Source organism: Neofelis nebulosa, chromosome 16 (assembly GCF_028018385.1).
Source record: "Neofelis nebulosa isolate mNeoNeb1 chromosome 16, mNeoNeb1.pri, whole genome shotgun sequence".
Lineage (NCBI taxonomy): Eukaryota > Metazoa > Chordata > Mammalia > Carnivora > Felidae > Neofelis > Neofelis nebulosa.
In genome coordinates, this window is record NC_080797.1 from 65704179 (window position 1) to 65727868 (window position 23690).

General features: G+C 45.5%; 1 protein-coding gene across 3 annotated transcripts in view; it reads right to left on the reverse strand.

Annotated features, from left to right (window-relative positions):
* Positions 1 to 350: 350 nt before the first annotated feature.
* Positions 351 to 23690, reverse strand: part of TRPV1 (transient receptor potential cation channel subfamily V member 1) — a 37156-nt gene continuing 13816 nt past the window's right edge. For all 3 annotated transcript variants that reach the window (XM_058703822.1, XM_058703820.1, XM_058703821.1), the window contains exons 4-17: positions 23123 to 23289; positions 22893 to 23045; positions 22264 to 22404; positions 21818 to 22116; positions 21053 to 21232; positions 18903 to 19061; positions 17355 to 17450; positions 15592 to 15662; positions 11309 to 11474; positions 10812 to 10878; positions 8042 to 8364; positions 6492 to 6619; positions 5830 to 5945; positions 351 to 1292 (exon numbers count right to left, since the gene is read on the reverse strand). In XM_058703822.1, coding sequence (XP_058559805.1) covers positions 1120 to 1292; positions 5830 to 5945; positions 6492 to 6619; positions 8042 to 8364; positions 10812 to 10878; positions 11309 to 11474; positions 15592 to 15662; positions 17355 to 17450; positions 18903 to 19061; positions 21053 to 21232; positions 21818 to 22116; positions 22264 to 22404; positions 22893 to 23045; positions 23123 to 23289 — 2239 coding nt within the window. In that variant the 3' untranslated portion in view covers positions 351 to 1119. The remainder of the gene's footprint in view (positions 1293 to 5829; positions 5946 to 6491; positions 6620 to 8041; positions 8365 to 10811; positions 10879 to 11308; positions 11475 to 15591; positions 15663 to 17354; positions 17451 to 18902; positions 19062 to 21052; positions 21233 to 21817; positions 22117 to 22263; positions 22405 to 22892; positions 23046 to 23122; positions 23290 to 23690) is intronic.

Sequence of the window (23690 nt, forward strand, 5' to 3'; positions counted from 1 at the left end):
AGTAAGTCTGAAAGTTGCAAATATCTGACATCTACATGACACCTTCAGAGAAAGGCTTACAGATAAAGCGAGGGGTCTCAGGCCCACAAGAGGAAGCACGTCTCCCTTCCCCAGGGATGGACTGGCATGCCCCAGCACCTTCTCAGCCAGGTTGCCTGGCACCGCAGGTAAGTTCCAGGCTTTGGAGTCACACTGCCTGGGGTCAGACCCAGGCAATGCTCTTTGTTGACTGTGTAACCTTACTAACTGTCCCAGCCTCGGTAGTATGCGCGCACACACACACACACACACACACACGCAGCCAACTCGCTATGCTAGCCCAGTGACTGGCACAAAGTTCACAGTTGATATGATATTTACCTATTTATTTATTTACTTGCTTACTTACTTATGTATTTGATGGACAACAGGATGGATGGAGGTGGAGATACATACCACTGCAGGGGAGCAGGACGATGGTCACAACAAATAGAAGATCATTAAAAAACTCTTGCCACATGCTTTTGAGACAGGGTTCCATACTTTCATCTGAACAGCAATAGAGCTAAAATTTTTGGAACTGTGATGGATCACACAGAAGGAGGAAGTCACTCTGGAAAAACCTGATTCCACCAGAGCTGGGAATAGGGCCAGCCTCCCCCACCTTCTCTGAGGAATAAATGACATCACCCCCAGACCGCTTTGTTCAAGGAAGGTATTAAACCCAATACTGAGAACTGCTTCGGCATTTTACATTGAAGGACATGTTCTAAGAGGTGTTTTCCTGGGCCTCACTCACTTTTAGTCCTAGTGATAGAAAATAAAATAAAATAGGGGCATCACATACGTCCACATAAAGATACATCATTCATGATACTTAACAAAGTCTGTAAAAAAAAAAAAAAGAGAGAGACAGAGAGCGAGCAAAATCCTTTCCTTTTAGGAGACTCACTTGGGGACAGTGAGGGTTGGATGGCTATCTCTTCCCAGGCATCCAACAATGCTTCACACAGCTTGTCCAGGGCAGGCGAGGAAAGTGCCGAGGCAGGCACAGACCAGGCCAGGCTGCTGAGAGTGCCGTATGGCAGCAGTGGCATATCCTGAGGCCCAATAGTGTTAAGAGAACCCTGTAGGGGTCGCTCATTTCTCCCCTAAAGCAGCAGGATCCTTGACGACCTCAGCATCTTCTGGCTTGAGGGAACCTGCAAAGTGCCTCAGATGAACCTCCTCCGGCTGGCCAGGGTGCCTTTCTCTTGTACTTGTGTCTCTTAAGAGGGGAACCAGGGCAAAATTCTTCCAGTTTCTTCCTGAAACTGAAGGGTAAAACATCATTACTGCCTTGGATGCTGCAAGCAGCAATAAACACTTATTTGTTGGCCTTACCAGTCTCCAGATGAAAGGAGACCCAGACATTTCGGTGCTTCCTGAGACACATGGATACATGCCATTGCCTCTTTCCTTACCCGCTTAAGGAGCCTCATCTTCTCTGGCACTTCCTAAATTCTCTTCCTTCACGTTAACCTGACTTGCAGGGGCCTCATGAGAGCCCATTGCTTGCCTTTCCCAGCTTCCATTTCTCCCCTGCCCATATGGGAGGGAGACCAGGTCTCCACAGAGCAACACTGGGACCTGCCCCATGGTGGCTCCACATCACATCAGCTATAGGGTGATGGACACCAGCCAAAGAATCAGGATTTGGGGACCGGGCCCCACCAGGGCACAGCAAATTGGGAATAGTGCCCAGGAAACCATGATGATACCAGGCCTTAAATGGGGCTCTCATATATGGGCAGGAAGCTCCCGAAGGGGGTCCAGTTGTTTCCCCCATAGCCATCTCCAGGTTCCCAGCCACCTAGGCAAAATGACAGTGAAGAGGGAAAGCTGTACATGTTCTCCTCCCACTGCCAGAGCCCTGGTCAGCCAAGGCCTCTGGTTGGCCACCCTGGGTCTAATCTCTCTGGAAAATCAGCCTAAATTTATACCTCCCACTCTTAGGTCACAATTCAGGCTCCTTTGCTAATGTCAAAGGTGTCAGGAATATGGAAGGCCGGTCTATCATGACCACTCCAGCTGAAGTCTCCAGGTCTCAGTATTTACCCCAGGCCTGCAGGCTGACACTGGCCTGCCCCCAAACACAATCTAATACCAAGCATCAACTCCTGAAGGATGATCCCTTGGGGAATGCAGGCATAGAAGCTGGGCTTCATGGGGATACAGGCCAGGTCTCATTGAGACACAATCTTCTGGTTGGCCTCACAGACTGCTTGGCCCAGCTCCAGCTCAAAGGCTCTCAAAGGAGGCAGGGGCTCCCAGTGCCCACTTCCCACAGTCCTAATGCCAAGACTCCCACACATGCCCTCCCTAGTGCCCTCCTTAGTGCTCAGCTACTAACCACTTTTCTTCCCTGGCCTTTCTCTTATACATTCCTTTACCCCTTCCCAATCACAACACACTTTGTGGGTGGGAGAGTTCCTTGTTATCTGAATTATATGACTATTCATTACTAAAGTGTCCATGTTACAAGGTTGTACAGGAAAGCAAAATCCTCAGGAAATATTCACTAATTAATTATAAATGTAAAATCAGGGAACCTCTAACCATCTCTGGCCCCAACCCCAAGTAACATGAATGAATATGTGTATCCCTGCCACTTAGCCAATATAATATCTCAGTTAGAGATATTGTTGGCTAATAATATCTCTATTGTTGGCTGTTAGAAGCAGCCAACAATGTCATGCAAACACAATGTAAATCAACTGCAAAGTGAAACACAAGTCTCTTAAAGATGTGGGGTTTCACAAAATCAATAGGAGTGATGTCGGACACCTGCTCAAATTACAGACAAAGCCATCTTTGAAAAGTTAGACCAGGTAACAATTGAAGAGATAATCAATAAGTATTATGGCATGACACAGGAAGTGCTTCCAGTGAAATTCGTGGGAAAATTACGGGATTGCAGGAGGCTCTTGGGAAAACTGATTACGCCCTTAAGTAGTTTTCCAAAGTAAGCCTCTTGTTAAAATAGATTTCTACTTCCAGCTCTGATGGAGTGTCTAGTACTAGGCTAGCCACTCTGCTGTAAACAACCATAAAACAGGATAAAATACTTGCAATAAATGTTTCCAGACATAGGACACAGACTGGAAACTGTGATTGCTGAGAGAAGTGAAACTGACAAAGTGAGCCCCATGATTGCGCTGATACTTTGCTTAGGGACAATTTCTCTGACCATGGTGCAGCACACAGGAGTCCAAACAGAGTATGGCAGTGCCTCTGAGCTAAGGAAGAAGAGATCAGGGTTTGGAGCAGCCAAAGCAGCTAGAATCTGTGGGACAGGGTGTAGGAGAAGAGGAAGAAGGGAGCTGTAGGGGTGGAGGTCCAGAAGTCTCTGGGATGGGTTGCTGGATCATACCTGCACAGTGTGAGACCACATAAGGCTCACTAGGCAGTGGTCACTATGGGGCTGAAAGTGGGACAGAAACACTAGAAGCTGAGCAGTACTGAGTGGAAAGACCACCACATTAACACTTTTTTTTTTTTTCCTACTATGAGGATCAAGCTAAAATACCAGAAATACCCTATTTACTCTACATGCCCTAGAGTAAGGTCTACTCAAGACCCACCCACCCTAACAAAGCCTAAAACTAAGCCCTGACAAGATCCTCAGGGGAAACAGTTGGGAGGTTGAATCCCACAAGTTTTATGGGATTGGCAAATAACTTGGCATTTCACATATCTACCATAATAAAGTTTAAAACTAAGTGTATACAAGTTCAGGGTGATTCATCATCAATAATTGAACTGCCAATCAAAACAAAAATTCGGGGCACCTGTATGGCTCAGTCGGTTGAGCATCCGACTTCGGCCTAGGTCATGATCTCACGGTTTGTGAGTTCAAGCCCCACGTCGGGCTCTGTGCTGACAGCTCAGAGCCTGGAGCCTGCTTCGGATTCTGTGTCTCCCTCTCTCTCTGCCCCTCCCCCACTCATGTCTCTCTCTCTCTCTCTCTCTCTCTCTCTCTCTCTCTCTCTCTGTCAAAAATAAACATTAAAAAAATTGTTAAAAAAAAATTCAACCCAGAGTCTCTACAACATATTATCCATAATTCCCAGTATACAATTAAAAGTCACTAGACATGCAAAGAAACAAGGAAATGTGACTCACAGTAAGGGGGAAGAAAAAGCAGTCAATAGAAACTGACTCCAAGATGGCCCACATGTTGGATTTAGCAGGCAGATAACTTAAATCAGCTATTATGAGTATGTTCAAAAAAAAAAACAAAACAAAGGAAAATATGGTCTTGATGAGAGGACACTAGAGAATCTCAGAAAAGAAATGAAAACTACAAAAAAAAAAAACCAAATAGAAATTTAAAAACCAATAGCACAATACTTGAAATGTAATAGTCACTGGATGAGCTTAATAGCAGTTTGGAGATGGCTGAGTATAGTATCAGTAAACTTGAAGACAGATCAATAAAACTTATCAAATTTGAGAAACAGAAAAAATTAAGGAAACATGACAAAAATCTCAGAAACCTATGGGGTAATATCAAGTAATCAAAAATACATGCAACTGGGGTCCCCAAAAAAGAAGACAGGGAGAGTGAAGCAAAATATATACGGTTTCCCAATTTGATGAAACACTGACATACAGATTGAAGAATCTCAGGCAAACACCAAACAGGATAAAACCAAAGGAAACCAAACCTGAGCACGTCTTAGTCAAACCGCTGAAAACCAAAGATGAAGAGAATATTTTGAAAACAGCCAGAGAAAAAAAGACATATTACATATAGTAATGCAAATAATGAGCTACTTTCCATCAGTAACAATGGAGATCAGTGGAGAAAAATAGTGTTGGAAAAAACAGGAAAAATATCTGTTAACCCAGAATTCTTTATTCAATGAAGATAGTCTTCAAACATGAGAATGAAATGGACATTTTGACTACTTCACATCCATTAAGTGGCGAGGACAACCAATACACCACCACAAAAACCCAGAAAATAGCAAGTGTTGGTGAGGATGTGGAACCCTCATGTATTGCTGGTGGGAATGTACAATAATGCAGCTGCTATAGAACATAGTTTGGCATTCCTTAAAAAGCTAAACACAGAATTACCATATGACCCAGCAGTTTAATTCCAAAAGAATTGAAGGCAGGGAGTCAAACAGAATCTTGGACACCAGTGTTCACAGCATTATTCACAATAGCCAAAAAAGTGGAAACGATCCTAATGTCAATCAACAGATGAGTGGATAAATAAAACATGGTATATACATACAATGGGATATTACTGAGACAGAAAGTAGAATAGAGACAGAGGGAAAAATAGGAGTAATTGTTCAATAGGTAAAGAGTTTCTGTTTGAAATAATGAAAAGGTTTTGGAAATAGTGGTGAAGTCTGCACAACATTGTGGATATAATTAACACCAATGAATTGAACACTTAAAAATGGTAACTTTTGTGTTACGTATATTTTACCGCAATTTTCTAAAATCTAAAAACAAAGAGTTAGTGCAAAATTGTAGTTATAACTCAAAATGTGTTCAATAAAAACTAGGTTTGCTTCATTCTTTTTTTTTTTTAATGTTTATTTACTTTTGAGAGAGAGAGAGAGAGACAGTGTGAACAGGAGAGGGTGACAGAGAGAGAGGAGGGAGACACAGAATCTGAAGTGGGCTCCAGGCTCTGAGCTCAAACTCACAAACAGTGAGATCAGACCTGAGCCGAAGGGGCTCAGGTTGCGGGGCGAAGAAGGCCTCCAAGGAACAAGGAACCCCAAGGCTTCACCTGCCCATCATCAGGCCACCTCTGTGCTACAGCACCCTTCCCTCACACCTCACCTCTGCCTGAGCGCAGAGAGAAGCTCAGGGTGCGCTTGATGCCCTCACAGTTGCCTGGGTCTTCATTGATGATGCCCACATTGGTGTTCCAGGTGGTCCAGTTGACCTCATCCACCCTGCAGGGCAAGGAGACAAGGGAGCTGGGAGCTGATGGCCTAAAAGCCATGCCTATCTTCCCGGTTGAGGTCTTGGTGCCACAGGCCAATCCCAAGAAGCCAGAAAACCCAGAGCAGGATAGGGAGACATAGCCGGTAAGGGGAAGGCTGCAAAGGGCCTGCGTTTTGGACACCACCCCCAAAGCTATATTCTCTGACCATATCATGGGGCCCAAGGACTTTAAATATTGGATTCCTGGTTCTGACTCTGATCATTGGATGACCCCTTTTGGACACCTCATTTTCCAGTAGGTCTCCTATGCCCACAGCTCAGCCTTGGGATAGCCCTTTACCTAACTACAGATGGCCTTGGGAGAGTCCCCTATGCACATGACTGGTCCCAAGAGGCCCTGAGGAAGGCTTCTGTATCCACAGCTGGCTGCAGTGAGTCCCCTATGCCCACAAAGCCCTAGAATGGCCTCTGTGCCCATAGCTGGCTCTGGGTGGATCCCTGATATCTAGCTAAGCCCTTGAGCTCCCTAAGTTTGATTCCTGCCTGAACATTACCTGAAACACCACCTGTAGTCATCCTTGCCATCAGGTGTGTACCCCACTTGCAACAGCTTGCCTGAGCGGAAGGCCTTCCTCATACACTTAAGGAAGCTCTTCTCTGTGTCCAGGATGGTGATGGCTCTCTGTGGGAAGACACAAAGGGCTGAAGGGCAGAGGTTTGTCCAGGGGCTAGCTTCCAAGACCAACCTCTCCAGAGTTTCTCCCAGCCCCAGTGCCTCCAAGCTGGACCTCTAGTGCCTTCCATACCAGGCTTGTTTCCATAGCCCAACAGGGGCACACTCCAAGCTCAGCGCATCCGGCCCAGACCTGCTCAGGCACTGAGGTGCCTGCCAGGTTGGGGTTAGGGCAGGGCCTCCCATGAGTGATGTAGAGTGTCTCACCCCAGACTTCCCTACTCACAGAGGGGCAGATAGTGTAGTAAAGAACAGGGCCTCAAGATGAGACAGCTTGACTTGAATCCTAACTGCTACTTACTACAGACAGTCCCCAACTTATGATGGTTCAACTTAATGATCTTCAACTTTATGATGGTGCAAAAGCAGTGTGCATTCAGTAGAAGCCATACTTGGAGTTTTGAGCGTGCATCTTTTCCCAGGCTAGCAATAAATGATACAATCCTCTCTTGTGATGCTGTGAGTTCCCGGTCAGCAATGGGATCACAGGGGCTAACAACCAGTACACTTACAATCACTCTGTACCCATACAACCATTCTGTTTCTCACTTTTATTATAGTAGTCAACAAATTTCATGAGATAGCCAACACTTTATTATAAAATAGGTTTTGTGTTAGATGATTTTGCCCGACGGTAGGCTAATGTTAAGTGTTCTAAGCACATTTAAGGTAGGCTGGGCTAAGCTGTGACGTTCAGTAGGTTAGGTGTAATAAATGCATTTTCAAATTACAGTGGGTTTATTGGGACGTAATTCCACTGTAAGTTGAGGAAGATCGTAGTTACCTTGGACACAGATGCCTAAGTGCTCAATGCCTCAGTGTCTTTATACAAAAATGGAGATAGTAATTGTAGCCACTTGACAGCATTGCTGTGAGGATTAACTGAGAGCATATAAAACACTTAGAACAGTACCTGGTATAGAGTCAATGCTACTTAATAATTAGAACGATGCTTTTATTATTAGGTGGGAAGGCAGATTAAGAACCAGGTGGCTCAAAAACGTAGCTGTCAGGATCAACCCCATTTTAGCTGCTCCCCCCAAGTCTGGTGTCTGGGGCCCACCCTAGACCAAGCTCTTGTGAGGTGGGCATCCCATGGGGCTGAGCCTTCTGTTTCCTTCTCCTGGGCACTGCCCAGTCACAGTAAACACAGTGTCTGTGAATACCAGCTGGTGATGCGTAGCAGGGAAACCCTGAAGGAGGGGCCAGAAAGGAGTCAACTGGGAGAGATGCTTCTGCTTGATCCCCCAGGCCTGGCTGGGCTCTCTGCCCTTCCTCAAACCCTGCAGGGGCTCATACACCCCCGCTGTGTTAAGCAGCGACAGAACAGCCAGTGCCCTCCCGCTGTGCACACCCCACCCACCGACCCACCTGTAGCTTCCAGATGTTTTTGCTCTCCTGGGCGATCTTGTTGACGGTCTCACCCATGAGGGCGATGAGCATGTTGAGCAGGAGGATATAGGTGAGAATCACGTAGGCCAGCAGCAAGATGATGAAGACAGCCTTGAAGTCATAGTTCTCGGTGAACTCCAGGTCGCCCATACCAATGGTGAACTTGAAGAGCTCCAGACACGTGGAGTACAGGCTGTTGTAGGAGCTGTCGGGTGGCCGGCAGCCAGGCCCTCGCCACCTGTGCAATGTGGACTCAGCCGGCACAGAATTATTCTTCCCATCCTCAATCAGTGTCACCACCGCTACAGGGCAGGGGCGGGGACAGGTGCAACTGGATGGAAGCCAAGACAGAACCCCCCAACAGACGCGCCCCATCTCCCAGGATGTGTCTGCAGTAAGAATGCTGCTCGCCATATGGCACTTTTGTGTGAATTTAAAAAAAAAAAAAAAAAAAACCCTCTTCTTCAGAACTGTCAGCAAACCGTCATAGTACAGTTGACCATTGAACAACATAGGTTTGAACTGCAAGAGTCCACTTATACACAGGTTTTTTTCTGATAAATTCAGCATAGTTGTAAATGTATTTTCTGTATGATTTCCTTAATAACATTTTCTTTTCTCTAGCTTACTTTATTATAAGAATACAGTATATAATACATATACAAAATATGTGGTAAGGCTTCTGGTCAACAGTAGGCTATTAGTAGTTAAGTTTTGGGGGAGTCAAAAGTTATTTGCAGAGTTTTGACTATGCAGGGAATTGGTGCCCCTAGCTCCCATTTTGTTCAGGGGTCAACTGTATACTGTTTTGTTACAATAAGAACTTTATCATCATCTGCTAGGGGAAAAAAATGTTTTAAAAAATATGCAAATGTACATATACAATGTGAATCTAGCTGCCTTTGTACAGTGCACAACCTGCCTAATTTTACGTATCAGTCCTGGATCCACACCCAGCTTCTCAGTCACCCTTGTCTTCCTGTCCCCCTTAGAGGGTGCCCCAAAGCCAGCATGTTCCAGAATGATGGAGACTAAGCAGCTCAGAGCAGAATGGTCTCTTGCTGCATTCTACACTTTTCTTTGCAAAATGTAGTCTGGAGCCTGAGAGCTTCTGTAGTTGTTGTGCCCATGGTTACTGCACATCCAGTATCCATTAACCCATTTGGCCAAGTCCCTTCCTGTGGGTACTGATAGACCAGGACCTTCACACAGGGTGCCAGAGCCCACACGCATCCCTATCAATCAAAGCTCCTAGTCAAAGCTGTCCATAACTCCAAGACAGAGATTCCAAAACAGGCTGTGGGGAGGGGGAAGGAGAGGGTATACATGTGAACCATGTAATTGCAGAACTCAGACGAGGATCAAAGCAGAGCCAGGTGCCCAGAAATTCTGTGGATGTGTCAGAAGGGCACAGGAGCCAGCTTGAAGAGGCTCCCAAAGATGATTTCTCAGACAATCTCAGCATCAAGATGGTGACAGTAAGATTATAACCCATTTAACAAAGTGAGATTCCACGAAAAATGAAACAAAAACAGAAAAGAATCTGTGAGGCCACACTGACATAAATAATAAATGAGTGTAAGAGAATGGAAAGCTCTTCCCTATAATAGAATGCCAGTGAATAAATGTAGAAGGAATGACAGGGTTAGAAAATCATCATTTGACAACCATTAGGATTAAGTGATTCAGGTGAGAATCATCAGTGGATGCTAAAATTACCGGTTGAAAGTGTGATGAGAAACAGGATATTTACCTAGTCTCAAAACATCTCCTCCCAAATTACTTATCACACCCATCAAAACCAAGTAATTAAAGCTAACACCACCAGAAAAGGGCTAAACAAACGTTATGGAAGCCCTGATACAATGCACTGAGGAGGACACACATTACTTCCTCCATAGTCTGACCAAAAATGCACACCTGGATCTAATTTTGAGGAAACATCAGACAAACCCAAATTGAGAGACATTGTAAAAACTAGCCTTTACTCATTAAAAATGCTGAGGTCAAAAAAACAAGGAAAGATTGAGGAAGCACTCCAGATTAAAGGAAACTAAAGAGGCATGACAACTGAATATAATGCATGATCTGGGATTTTTATTTCTACAAAAGACATTATTAGGACAATTGGTGAAATCTGAATAAGGCTGGTAGATTAGTTAATAGTACTGTATTGATGTTTATTTCCTTATTCTGATCATTATACATTGTTTATGTAAGAAAATATCCTTGTTTTTAGGAAATGCAGGCTTTATCCAGTGGTAAAGGGTTGATCATGTCTGTAGCTTACTCTTTTTTTTTAAGTGTGGTGTGTGTGTGTTGAAGGGAAAGTGATTTTAAAATGTGATAAAATTTGGGGGTTGTGGGTAATATGTACAGAAAAGTTATTTGTACTATTCTTGCAATTTTTCTGAAAATCTGAAATAATATCAAAATAAAAACTTAAAAAAACTAAAAAAACCCTAAATAAACAAATAAATAAATAAAATAAAAATAAAATGAAAACTAAGCCAAAATGCAGCTATACTGTAGGCAAGCAGCACTTCATACCTCTAAAATTGTTTACAATATTTTATGAATCACATTTCCAGGTTCTCCTGCTCATTTCTGTGCGTTCTTTATCCATCCACTCTGTCACCTGCAGATACACACCCCAGTGGGCCTCTCCCCACCCAGCCCCTGCAGAGACCTCAGGAGGCTGAGGGTAGCCGGAGCTCTGCCCGCCACCAGCCCTGACCAAGCCCATTACCTGTGGAAAACCCGAACAAGAAAACAAGGTAGACAAACATGAAGCGACACAGGTCTCTCAGGATCATCTGCAGGAGAGAGCAGGCTTGTCAGAACCAAGTCCAGTCCCCAGGCCGGCCAAGGGAAATGTCACGACTATGTCAGCCTGGGATTAATCTTGAGCCTAAGTAGAACTGGAGAACATGCAGAAGGGTCTGGTTTGGTGGTTTTCAGCTCCAGTGTCATAAGGAAGTCATCCACAGCTTCTCCCACCATGGCCTTTGTTCTGGTGGGAGAGCAGGGCCTGGTATGTAGGGGGTCAAGTTTCAGGGGAGCCCCCAAACCCAGGTCAAGACCAGATGGCCTGAATCTTGAGGAATTATCTGGGAAAGTGGGTGCTGAACTAAACCAGCACCTCTCCAGACATTACAGAGGATGGACAGAGTTTGTAGACCATGTCCCACATACCCATGAGGTAAACAGGTTCTACGGAGAAGCTGCTTGGATGCTGGCACCCACCTTCTCAATCATAACAGCATAGATGCCCATCTGCTGGAAGCCGCGGGTGTAGTAGAGCATGTTGGTCCAGCCCATGGCCAGGGAGAACACCATGGAGGCCACGTACTCCTTGTGGTGGCAGAAGTACAGCACCACGGTCCCCAGCATGAACAGTGACTGCACAAAGCTGAGGGTGGAGGGATAGGAAGCTCTGTCTAAGAGCACCCAGGAGGCCTGGCACCCCCTCAGAAGCACAGACAACAGGCTGTTGCGGGAGCTAGGGTTGACTGTCCTGTCTCCTTTAGCCCATGATTCTCAGTAGGAGTAATAGCATCCCCAAGGGGGAAAAAGTTGGTTATGGGAGTACAAAATCTTACTCTCTTTTTGTAGAAAGCACAAATAGAAATACATTGCATGGACAACTCTACAGTATATTTGTGGTATTAGATTTCATGGGAGGGGCAATTAGGAAAAAATGTCTAAAAAGGCAGTAATGAAAAAAGTCTGGGAAACATCGCTTTAGCAGTGAGGAGGTACAGGCCATGCTCTCCTGAAAAATCACAGGTGGAGTCTGCTGGCCATACCATCAAACTCAGGAGGAGAGCCAGGAAAGATGTTCCTCAGCAACTTGGTCTGGTGGGGGCTGCCCAAGTAGGATCCATGGATAAGGTGTAGTAAATCTGATGATCCTATGACAGAGTCTGCCCAGTGGTCCTTTCTTTACATATTCACCCCAGGTCTCCTTGTTCATCATAGCCTCCTCTCGAAAGTACCCCCAGTTACATTTATACTGTCGACCACGCTGACAACCTCACTTCCCATTTCTGTGAAAGAACCAAGCAAAAAAACACCACTGTGATGATGTGAGTCTACTGAAAACTGATGTCAATAAACTGGCTCATCAATTGGAATTCTGCTGCAAAGGAAAACTATTCCTCTGTATTTTCAGAACCTTGGCCAAAATAAGAACTGACACCAGTTGAAATAGGTAAAGAGTTACCTTGGGTGGGAAATGGAGGCCCCACATATGCATTTGGGAAGCAGCAGACAAACAGAAACTGACTTAGCAGACCCAAATCCAAATCTGTAGTGGGGAAAGCTGAGAATCAGCTCTTTTAACCAAGGAGCCTCAAAAGGGTTAGAGACCTCCAGAAAGGAGATGAAGAGACCTAAAATAAGGAAGAGTGGAGGTTTTGTCTCTGAAGAAGACAAAGGAGAGGATCTTTGGACCCACTTTCATCAAACAACAGTGAAAGCATTGGTATTTTACCAAAAGCAGATTATGTGATTTTTATATAATACAGATTACAGAAAGCCCTCTTCTCCACTCAGTTCTCAGAAAGCTAGCAGCCAAACTTCTTTCCTCCAGGCAGAAGACTGAAAAGATGCAATCGACTAACTTTGGATGTTTGCCAATAAATAGCTTAACCTAGACTAGTTTATAGTGAAGCTCAAAATTGATAAGCCCCATTCATACATTAAGAGCTCCCAGCAAGCTTTTCAGTCCTCCACTCTTACTCATGAGCAGATATAAAAAATTTCCAGAAAACAAAAAATTCCCAGGTATCTTCTAATATGAAAGATAGAGCAAAACAAGAAAATGGGAAACAACAACTTAGAGAAAATAAATCCTATGCAAAAAGAAGAAAATTTATTTTATTTTAAAATTTTATTTCAATAGTCTTAGAGAGATAAAAGAAGATATTGCATCAATGAAACAAGAATAGAGTGCTATAGATAAGGAACACACAGAAATTAAAACATGGTATCAAAAGTAATAAACTCAATAGAAGGGGTAGAAATTAAAGTTGATTTGAACTTCCCAGAAAGAATAGCCAAAGATAAAGAGAACACAAGTGAGAAGATATAAGAACTGGTTCAGGACTAAGTCAGGAGGTTCAATATACATATCATAAGAAATAATTCAAGAAAATATCCCCAAAATAAAGGACATAAATTTCCAGATTGAAAGAGCCCACCAAGTGCCCAGAACATTGGATAAAAACAAATCCAATCAAGACATATTAAGTTTCAGAACACTAGAAACAAACAGAAGATACCACAGATTTACAAAGAGAAAAACCAAACCAGGTATTAAAAGAGGATCCAGAATCAGAATAGTTTTGGACTTGTCATCTATAATACTGGAAGCAGGGAAACAATGGAGAAACATCTTCAATTTTTAAAAAAATTTTTATACCCAATCAAGATATCAATAAAATGTGAAGGTATAGTAGAAATATTCTCAGGCATGCCAGATTTCAAATAAATTTTACTCCCCCCTTCCCTACTATGTGCCTTTTTTCTTTAGCTGAGGATGTTTTTCCCTCAAAAAGGGAGTGAATCAGTATAAAGGAAGACTTGGGGTTCAGAAAATAAGAGATCCAAATCAGGAGAGAAGTGAAAGGGATCTCTAAGGTGCTAGTGAAGGGATGACACCTCGGGTGCACATGTGGGAGAATGAGACTCAAGAACCAGACACAATAAAAATTGTCATCACTGTGCCCTTCACCAGGAGACAATCCTCTTCACCAAATGACAATACTGAAGGAGGAAAAAGGAGGAAAACCAAGAAAGAGACAGGAAGTCTAGCCCAGAATGAAAGCAGTGAGCATCCCAAAGATGGCAACAAAGAGGAGTCCCAGGATGATGGCTAAGCAGCAGGCCCAGAGAGCAACCAGCCCAGTAAGAAAGAGAGGACAGCACTCCAGGAGGAGATCTCTCAAGGAAAAAACTAGGAGCAGGGATTCCAATCATATAATTTACGTGATTGACTTTGAGAAAAATTTTACTGAGAGGCTTTGAGATGTGTGGGACAAGTTAACAACAGGTACAAAGAAAACTAAACAAGTAACAACAAGATAATTACAAATTTTAGGAGAAACAAACAAAAAATAAGTACAGTATATTATGAAGCTCAACTGTGAATACTACTTGTAGAGACATAACATAAATTACTCAATACCAACTAAAACAAAAATTACTTCAAACTATATTGGGAGGCTAGAGGAGCAGAAGCAGAGGGGAAGGAAGTAAAAGGATGCTAAATCCTCATCCACCAGGTGAGAAAACATCAGAAGAAAGAGCTGCAAGAATGAAAAGTGATTGTCCCTGGGAAGGAGAATTACAAGATGGGAAGGTTTAAGATGAGGAATTCATATACTGGCTGTAAACGTTTTAGTACTCTTCAATGTTTACGCATGGGCATGAGTAGCTTTGAAAAAGTAAAATAAAATCCATTTCTAACCTGCCTGCAGTAAGTCCTCCTAGGAATAGAATCAAGTTTATTGGCACAATGCTATGTAGGAGAACATTGTTTCTCTTAGTAAAGCAAACCAGCATTGCACTAACCCTATAGACCCAGCCCTTTGGAGTTAAAGTGCAAGTATCTGAAGATTATGGTAAACACATGGGACAAGCTAGCTACAACAGGATAAGAAATCAACTCCTTTCATTTGCCAGGAATAGAGAGGCCTCAGGAATGAAAGAAACTTGGGGATCAGAGTTAAGTCCTTAGTATAAATCCCAGGAGAACCCATCCCCATCTGAAAACCCCCTTTGTGTATCCTGGGTCCTCCAAGGAAATTTCGTAAGGTTCCAGCTTATTTTGTGAAGGAAGGAGGGTCCTGGTGACATCCATGTTGTTCTGTAACTATGGTTTTTGCTTATCTGTCTCCCCCTAAAGCAATGATTCTCAGTCTTGGGTGACTTTGTGCCTCCCCAAGTCGGGGACATTTGGCAATATCTAGATACATTTTTGGTCATCAAGAATGGGGGACAGAGAGAGTGCTACTGGCAGCTAGCAGGTAGAGGCCCGGGATGCTGCTAAACATTCTACAATGCATAGGACAGCCCCCATAGCAAAGAATCATCCAGTCCAAAATGTCCATGGTGCCAAGGTTGAGAAACGCTACCCCAAGGATCGGAAACTCCTTGAAGACAGGAATCATATCTATTTCATCTCAGTATTCCAATGCCAACTCAGTGACTACCAGATGGTTGGACAAACGCATGAAAAAAAGTGACCAAGGGTATTTAGACTGTAACTCAGACTATAAGCCACATGAGCCCATGTATGTCCTTTCCTAACACCTGGTGCGTATATGACACAGAGTAGAACTTCAGTATTCATCCACACATGTATTGAGGGCCTTCTCTCATTCATTCAACACATTTGTGAGGTCCTACTATGTTCCAGGCTTAGCATAGGTGAGAGGATGGGTGAGAACTTATGGCTATAACTTTAGGACTGGGCCAAAAGATACCGTGTGCTATCAAGTCATAAGAGTCAAAGCATCACTTACAAAAGCATCTCACTGTAGCTGTCCACAAACAAGGTCTTCAGAGACGGCCGCCTCTGCAGGAAATATTGAATCTGCAAACAAATAGACAGAATAAGAAGCCAGGAAAGGTGAAATGGTGAGTGTACTTGCAATGCTCCTAAATGGCCGACGATGGAACAAATGCATCAAAGCAGAGGTTCTAAAAAGGGTAGAACATCGAGGGTCAGGTTCACAGGGTAACATTATGTGACTCAGTCAGAAGAGACTGTTAAAAATAGTGGAATTACGACTCTAGGTAGAAATAAAGACAGGAAGGAAAAGCACCAAAATATTATTAATTGCTGTGTTTGAATGATGAGATTGAGCAATTTCTTTTCTTCTTTCTAATTTGTGCATTTTCCCCTAGTTTTCTTCAAGAACTATGCATTATAGTAAAAATTCTTTAAGCAGCCTCCACTGAACTAAGTCACCAGATTAGCCAGTGTTCTCCACTCCCTGAAAACATTCTGACTGATGCCCACAGTGAGGGCTGGTGGCTAGGAGACCCTCTCCAGGATACCCACACACTTTGCTCCCTCCTGCAGTTAATCCTTGTCATCAAGACTGCACTTGTTACTGTGGCTTTGTATCTTATTATAATATAAAATATGAGTACAAGAATAAAAAGACAGTTGTTTCTGTGAAGACAGCATCCAATGATTTGGAAAGATTCCTTAAAGGTAAGTCACTAAAAAAAAAAAAAAAATCAGGTGTAGCTTAGATCAAAAAGATTAAGGGAGGGGCGCCTGGGTGGCTCAGTTGGTTGAACATCCAACTACAGCTCAGGTCATGATCTCACAGTTCATGGGTTCAAGCCCTGCATCGGGCTCTGTGCTGACAGGAGACTGCTTTGAATTCTGTGTCTCCCCTGTTCTCTGTCCCTCCCCTGCTCACATTCTGTCTCTCTATCTCTCTCTCAGAAAATAAAACATTAAAAAATTTTTTTAATAAAAAAAATGTTAACGGGGAAAAATCACCATAATCTCCAATTACTTGTATATGTAACAGTGGTTCCAATTTCAAAGAAAAGACTGTTCATATATTAGAAAAATGGCCAAGGAATGTACATATATGAGTTTTCAGGTAAAATAAAATGATTCCAGTATATGTGTAGATTTCTTTTGTTGTTTTGAGCTTTAACAGATGGTTTTAATTAAATAACCACCAGTCATGATCCTGTCACTTAAGAGACTTCCACTCTACTTCATAATTAAACATTACAATTGACCCTTGAACAACATAGCTTTGAACTGTGAGGGTCCACTTATATGCAGTTTTTTATATAAATACAGTACAGTACTGTAAATGTATTTTCTCTTCCTTATGATTTTCTTATTTTCTCTTACTTTATGGTAAGAATATAGTGTGCAATACACGTATCATACAAAATATGTGTTAATTGACTGTTTATGTTATCAGTAAGGCTTCCAATCAACAGTAGGCTACTGGTAGTTAAATTTGGGGGCAGTCAAATGTTATAAGCAGACTTTCGATTGTGTGAGAAGTTGGTGCTCCTAACCCCTGCAGTGTTCAAGGGTCAACTGTACGTCCGGTGGAAAGTCCTGACTATCTGTCTTCAAACACTTCGAACTGTCCTGAGTCTGCGGAAACCCACTGGGCACGAATGCCTCATCTTCACCTGGGCATCTCTCCCCTGAAGTAAAGAGTGAGTGAGCAATGAGTGAGTCTCTTGGCTTTTTGTTTTGGTGATAATGGAAACTCACAGTGTGGGAAGGAATGCTTACCCCTCGGAAAAAAAAGTAGACTCCTCCTGATACAGAAAGAATCTCGCCAGTGACTCGGAAATAGTCCCCAACAGTGTGTTTCAGCTTATAGGGAGGCTGCAAGGTGCAGAGAAGTTAGTGACTCGATTCACTCATTCATTCACTCAACAAGCATTTACCAAGCCCTGTGATTAAGAGCCCACCCCTGGGGGCGTGTGGGTGGCTCAGTTGGTTAAGTGTCCGACTTTGGCTCAGGTCATGACATCACAGTTCATGAGTTCAAGCCCCACATCCAGCTCTCTGCTGTCAGCACAGAGTCTGCTTCAGATCCTCTGTCTCCTTCTCTCTCTGCCCCTCTCCCACTCACACACTCACTTTATGTCAAAAATAAATAAACATTAAAAAAAAAAAAAAAAGAGCTGGGCTGCCCAAGAGGCCCAGCCTCCATCAGGAGAGAGGCATCATTAAAGATAGTGCATTATTGGGGACACCTGCAAGGAGGCCCTTCTGTGGGAGCTGATTCCCAAAGTGGCATCTTTTAGGTGCCAAGCAGAGCATCCTTACAGTGCTGTGCTCCTTCCCAGATACTGTCCAGCCAGGAGCACCTATGGGAGGAGGTAGGTGGCATAGGTGGAGACACTCTTATAGACGCTAATGCCATACGCTTCCTGCTGCTCCCACAGCCCATGGTGAACCCCTGGTGTCCCATGACTGTTGAGGTTTCCCCTGGATGGTGGGAGGTGAGATGTCCCACACACGTGTGTGTCATCCTTGTGTCTCAGATACATTCCTGGGGTGGGTTTCCTTTCTGCTTGCCATTGATGTTTGATAAACACTGCCTCACCAGCTTGTCTTATTAGCACATTTCTCTTTTCTCATAAAATGAAATCGTTAAATGGCCTTACTAGGTGGATAGAAGTCAGGTTTCACCTAACTAGGAAGTGGGGTTTTAAATCACATTTATAAGCAAGGCACCCTGGAAACAAAGGCAGCAAATTAAGTGCTTGGGTATTGAATGGAAAGGATTCAGTTTAGTAACTCAAAGGAGTCCATGGCTCTTGGTAGAGGAAGAAGTCTGGTCTCAAGCCGATTTGATGGATGGCCCAGGGCCTAGCACAGAAGAAATCCTCAAAAGTAGATGTCCAGGGAACAAACAATGAGCGAGTGAATGAACAAAAGTGGGCAGGCCAGTGGGATGGCAATAGGCTCAGGGCTCACGCCAGCTCATGACTCTACAGACAGCCAACCGAGGGAAGAGCTGCTTCTAGAGCCCTAGTTCCTGCATCTTTTCTAACCTGTTGCCCCTCCTCAGCCATCAGGGACCTCGTAGACCACACACTCAGCCTCACAGAACCAGGAGACCACAGGAGGGACTGAGAAGGGGGAGGGAGTGTTGCCAGGACAGCCTGAGACATGGAGGGCTGTGTACAGGGACATGAGGAGCTCCGGCTGATCCTTCCATGTCTCCAGTGAGCTGGGAAGGAGTCCAGGGCCTGGCCTGGGCCTGGGTCTCGGGGGTCTTCTAGAAATGCCCATCCCTCTCCCCAGTCCCCAAGCCTCAGGCCGCACCAAGCCATCCACAGGCCTGTAGTAGGCTGCTGTGGTGAAGATGATCATATACAAGCAGTAGACGAAGAAGTTGAAGTAGAAGATGCGCTTGACAAATCTGTCCCACTTGTCCTGCAGGAGTCGGTTCAGCGGTTCCACCAAAAGCATGTCGTGGCGATTCTAAGGGGAGCAGAGAGAGGTGAGGCTCACTCCCCAGCCAGGAATGACAAAATCTCGTATCCAAGAGATCTCTGTTGAAGTTCCAGTATATTCCTAAGATGGACAAGCCAAAATCATCCTCTTTTGCAGGTCATCGACCCAACCCCCAGCCCAAGCTCTCGCTCCCCCAGTAAGGTCCCGGTTCAATGTTTTCTTCAGTGCCTTTGGGATGGGAAGCTCCTCGCTGCCTCGAGCAGCCTGGGGAGAAATGCTAACTGTCAGGAAGATCAATTCTCTGGAGTAAAGTTGGTCTTACTTCTCTGCTTTCCACCAGTTGTCCCAGTTCTGCACTCAGGGACCCCAGTATTGCATTTCTGCCTGAGAGAGCCTTCCAAGACATGAAAATGGCAGCGTGGCCCCAGAGCCCTCTCCTCTCTAGGCCAAACACCTCAGCCTTTTTGAAGCTGTTTCCTACATGGGCCAGCTCTCTGGGGACACTCCATTCGGGATTCTGAATCCAATGCCCTGATCCAGCATGGCAGCCCAGGTGAAGGCTGGCGGGGCACAGCAAAGCAGTCTAGACCTCTCTCCCTCACTAGACTTTGCCCCTGTAAACACAGCCTCTGCCCTCTAAGATACTGTGGTAGCCTCCTCACCAGCACAAACTCCAGCCTAGCCCCTGGGGCTGCCTCGGGGGCAGGTATACCTTAGAAAGAACAGACAGGGAAAGTAGCCTTTCAAAGCAGTGGGGGTAGGGCAGGTTTTTCATTTATTGGCCCTGGGACCCTCATGTGGAAACAAAATAATTAAGTAAGATGCCTACCTCACCCCAACACAAAAATAAATTCTAGACAAATTAAAGAGACAAACGTAAAATACCTACAAAGGAGCTAAACAAAAATATTGAAGGATATTGTATAACCTTATAGTGGAAAAGGACTTACAAAGCAAGATAAAAGTCACAGAAGTTATAAAAGAAAAAGACTAATTTGGCTCTCAAACTAAAAACCTTTCATAAGCAAACAATGCATTGACCGAAGTTAGAAGACAAGAGGCAGACGAAGAAAATAAAATATTTGCAATATATGCAATAGAGAAAGGATGGATTCACTCCATACTAAGAGAACCTAGAAACAAAGAGGAATGGGGCAAACAGTTCAGCAGAAGAGATGGCCAAGGACAATGAATAGGAAATCTACCAAGGAAATATGAATGGCCAGGTAAATATATGAGAAAATTATTCACCTCATATTAGCCAAGAAAATGAGAATTAAGACATCAATAAGATAGCATTTCAGGCCCCAAGAGCTTAAACCAGTTTTTGAGAAAAGACTGATAATACCCAGGGTGGCAAGGGCATGGGCAGATTTTCCCACTGGTGGGGCAAATGCACTGATGGAGTCTGTGGAGGACAACTTGGATGTAGCTATTAAAATGCTAAAACATACATACTTTTTGATTTAGTAATTCCATTTCCAGGCATCCTAGAAACATTCTCAAACTCATGCTAAGTGGCCCGCAGTACTGTAAGAGCGGAAAACTGGATATAACTCAAATGTCCTCCAATGGACATTTATCCCCAGCCCTCCTACAGAACACTGCGGGGTTTTTTTTTTAATGAAGCAGATCCATACCTACTCTGATATAAAATTATCTACAAGATACACCAGTAAGTAAAAAAACTGGTTGTTTTACATTTTGCATAGTTTGATCCCATTTATATAAACAAAATAAAGCTACATGTTTTTATATGGTATAAAAAGAAGGTTGTTTTTGTCTGTGTATATCTGAAATATTTACGCTTTTATGGGAATATCATTGTACACTGTATGATGAAGGAAAACATTCAGTGGGAACAAATGGGGAGATGAAGCTTCTGGGCCTAGACCCCACGCAGCAGGTTTTCAGTGATGAGAAGACAGGCAGAGCTGGATCGAGGGGCTGGAGTGGAGGCTGGGGGTGCAGTGAGACAAGAAGCCCACCCTGGCTGAGTCCCACCCCGGCCCACTCACAGGGGTGTCACTGCTGCTGTAGGCGATCACTTCTAGCACCGAGTTCTTCTCGCAAGTGTCGACGCAGGACAGGTCGTAGAGTGAGGAGTGCACAGGCCCGTAGGCCCACTCGGTGAACTTCCTGGACAGGTGCCTGCACTCGGGCTCCTGGATCTCCCTCTGAAGAATATAGGCCAAGACCTGCCATGGGGATATGAGAGCCTGTTAGAGACCATCCTGGAGCCCCAACCACAAGATGTGTCTCTACCAGGCTACCAACTCTGCCTCAGGAATAAGTCTGCTTCCTAGCTCAGTTGGAGACTCTACCCAAGCCCTAGGAGAGTCCTCACCTCCATCCAGCAGCCTCCCGACCACCATCAAGATCAACCCACCCACTGCCTCAGACCCCAACTGCGACCACATCAGACCCATTGCCTGATCACACCTGGCTGATCACACTTGATCACATCAATTTCACCCTTGACTCAACATACTCCTATCCCCAGGCCCTAGCACCCCCCCCCCCCGTCCCCCCTACCCTGTGTCTGGCTAGTGCTGCTCACACGTAGAAATGAGAAACAGTCAGGTGTGATGCTGGCTTCTGCCCAGCATCTCACAATTCCTCTGGCTTCCTCTAACAGCCCCCTGCCCTACCCCTACAGGCTAGTGTCACAGTAGCAGGGCTCTGCGTGATGGTGATGCCAGGCATGCAGCAAGGCAGACCGTCCCTCCAACACCACCATCTAAAGTCACACTCCCTGCCCAGGCCCGAAGCCTCCCCCCTACCCCAATCTTCCCACTCCTGGCAGCCAGAGCCAGTGGCGTCAGCCCCTTCTTGTTGGTGAGCTCCTCCAGCTTCAGTGTAGGGTGGAGCTTGGCCCCCAGGATCAGAATCTCGTTGTACATGCTCGTCACAAACTTAGTGTTGTCGGCTGTGTTGTCGGCCACCTCCACCAGCGCATGCAGCACTGTGTTGCCCACCGAGTCCCGGGCACTGATGTCTGCTGGCTGCCAAGAGTTCTGCAGCAGGAACTTCACGATGCCCAGCTGGTTGGTACATGCAGCCAAGGAGAGGGGCAGCTCACCTGCGGCCAACACAGGCATATGATGGGCCTCAGGAATAGATTGGCTTGGTCCCTGGACCACCCGGCCTCCAAATCCCTCTCTCTCCACCCGATACCTCCCCTTGGCAATTGTCAAAAATCCAAGGGTCTACCCCATGGTCTCCCTACCAAAGTAGAAGCCGGGCCGCCCTTTGGTTTTCTTAAAGAAGTCCCCGTTGGCTGCAGCCTGGACGTCTGCCCCGTTCTCCACTAGGAGGGTCACTAGTGCCATGTTCCGCCTCTCAATGGCAATGTGCAGGGCCGTCTGGCCTGTGGAGGGTGTGTGCTGTTGGCTTTGTACTCACAGTCCTGTGGGGGTGCTTAGATAGGTGCAGGGGGAAGACCTGGGCAGAAAATGCCAGATGACTCCCCCATACAAGAGGGGAGTAGGCCAGAATGCCCAAAGGGGGCCTAGAGAGTCCCTGAGGCAGAAGTAGAGACCCCCAGGGAACACCAGACCATGACGACCATGACCTGGAATAGTCAAAACTGCCCAAGGTCAAGGAACAGTAGCAGGGAGAGTAGCCATGGCTTCTGGAAGCAAAGAACACCGAGTCCACAGAGGGGAGGATGGGACCCTCAGCACCAGGAGAAAACAAGTCCAGCAGGTGGGGGAGGCAAGGACCCCCCAGGACCAGGAGATGCCAACGCAGTGGCTGGTGCAGGGAGTACGAAGCTCAGAGGCTTGCCCAGGCATGCCACCTGGCTCCAGCTGTGCTTGTGCACAGAGTCATGCCAAACCCCGTCCCCCTCCTCACCCTTGTAGTAGCTGTCTGTGTAACTGGCGTTGACAAACTCCTTCAGGCTGTCCGTCTGCCGGGCAATCTCCAGGAGCAGGGGAATGGTATCATTCTGCCCATCGTGCAGGTTGAGCATGGCTTTCAGCAGACAGGTCTTCCCGGTCTCTGGGTCTGCAAGACAAAGTGAGGGTCAGAGCAGTGCATGACAGCTGGGGCCCGACCCAGGAGCCCGGCCCTGCAGGGGCCACCTTTGAACTCGCTGTCCATGAGGTGCTTCTGGCTCTTCTGCAGGAAGAGCAGCAGACTCTGCAGCTCCTCACAGTTATTCTGAGCGACAGCTTCAAAGATCTTCCTGCGATCATACAGCTTGAGGTTCTTCTCAGACCCAGCAGGAGCAGAGTCCTGGGAAGACTGCCTGCAGGCCAGAAAACACCTTCATCTCCTGCTCTGACTTCCCTTCAGCCCTGGGGCCTCCAGAGCTTGTCAGGGAGCATGACTAAATCCCAGGGCAAACCAAAAGGTGAAAAAACATGATATAAAACCCATCCCCCAGTCTAGATGACCGTCCAGGAAACTGATGTAACAGGGAACGATGGGGTGCATGTGTCCACACTCTGTCCCCTCCCTGCCTGTAGGCACCATCTAGAAAGTCTTTGATGCCACCGCTTCCTCCAACACCCAAGCCACTCACTTCTCTGCCTACTCAGGAGCTGGGGCTCTGGGGGCAGTAGCCCGGAGGGGGCTGGAGGCGGGGAGTTGCAGCAGTTTGGACGGTTCCTGTTAAGTGAAAAAGTGTCTTCACACTGGCCTGGAGGT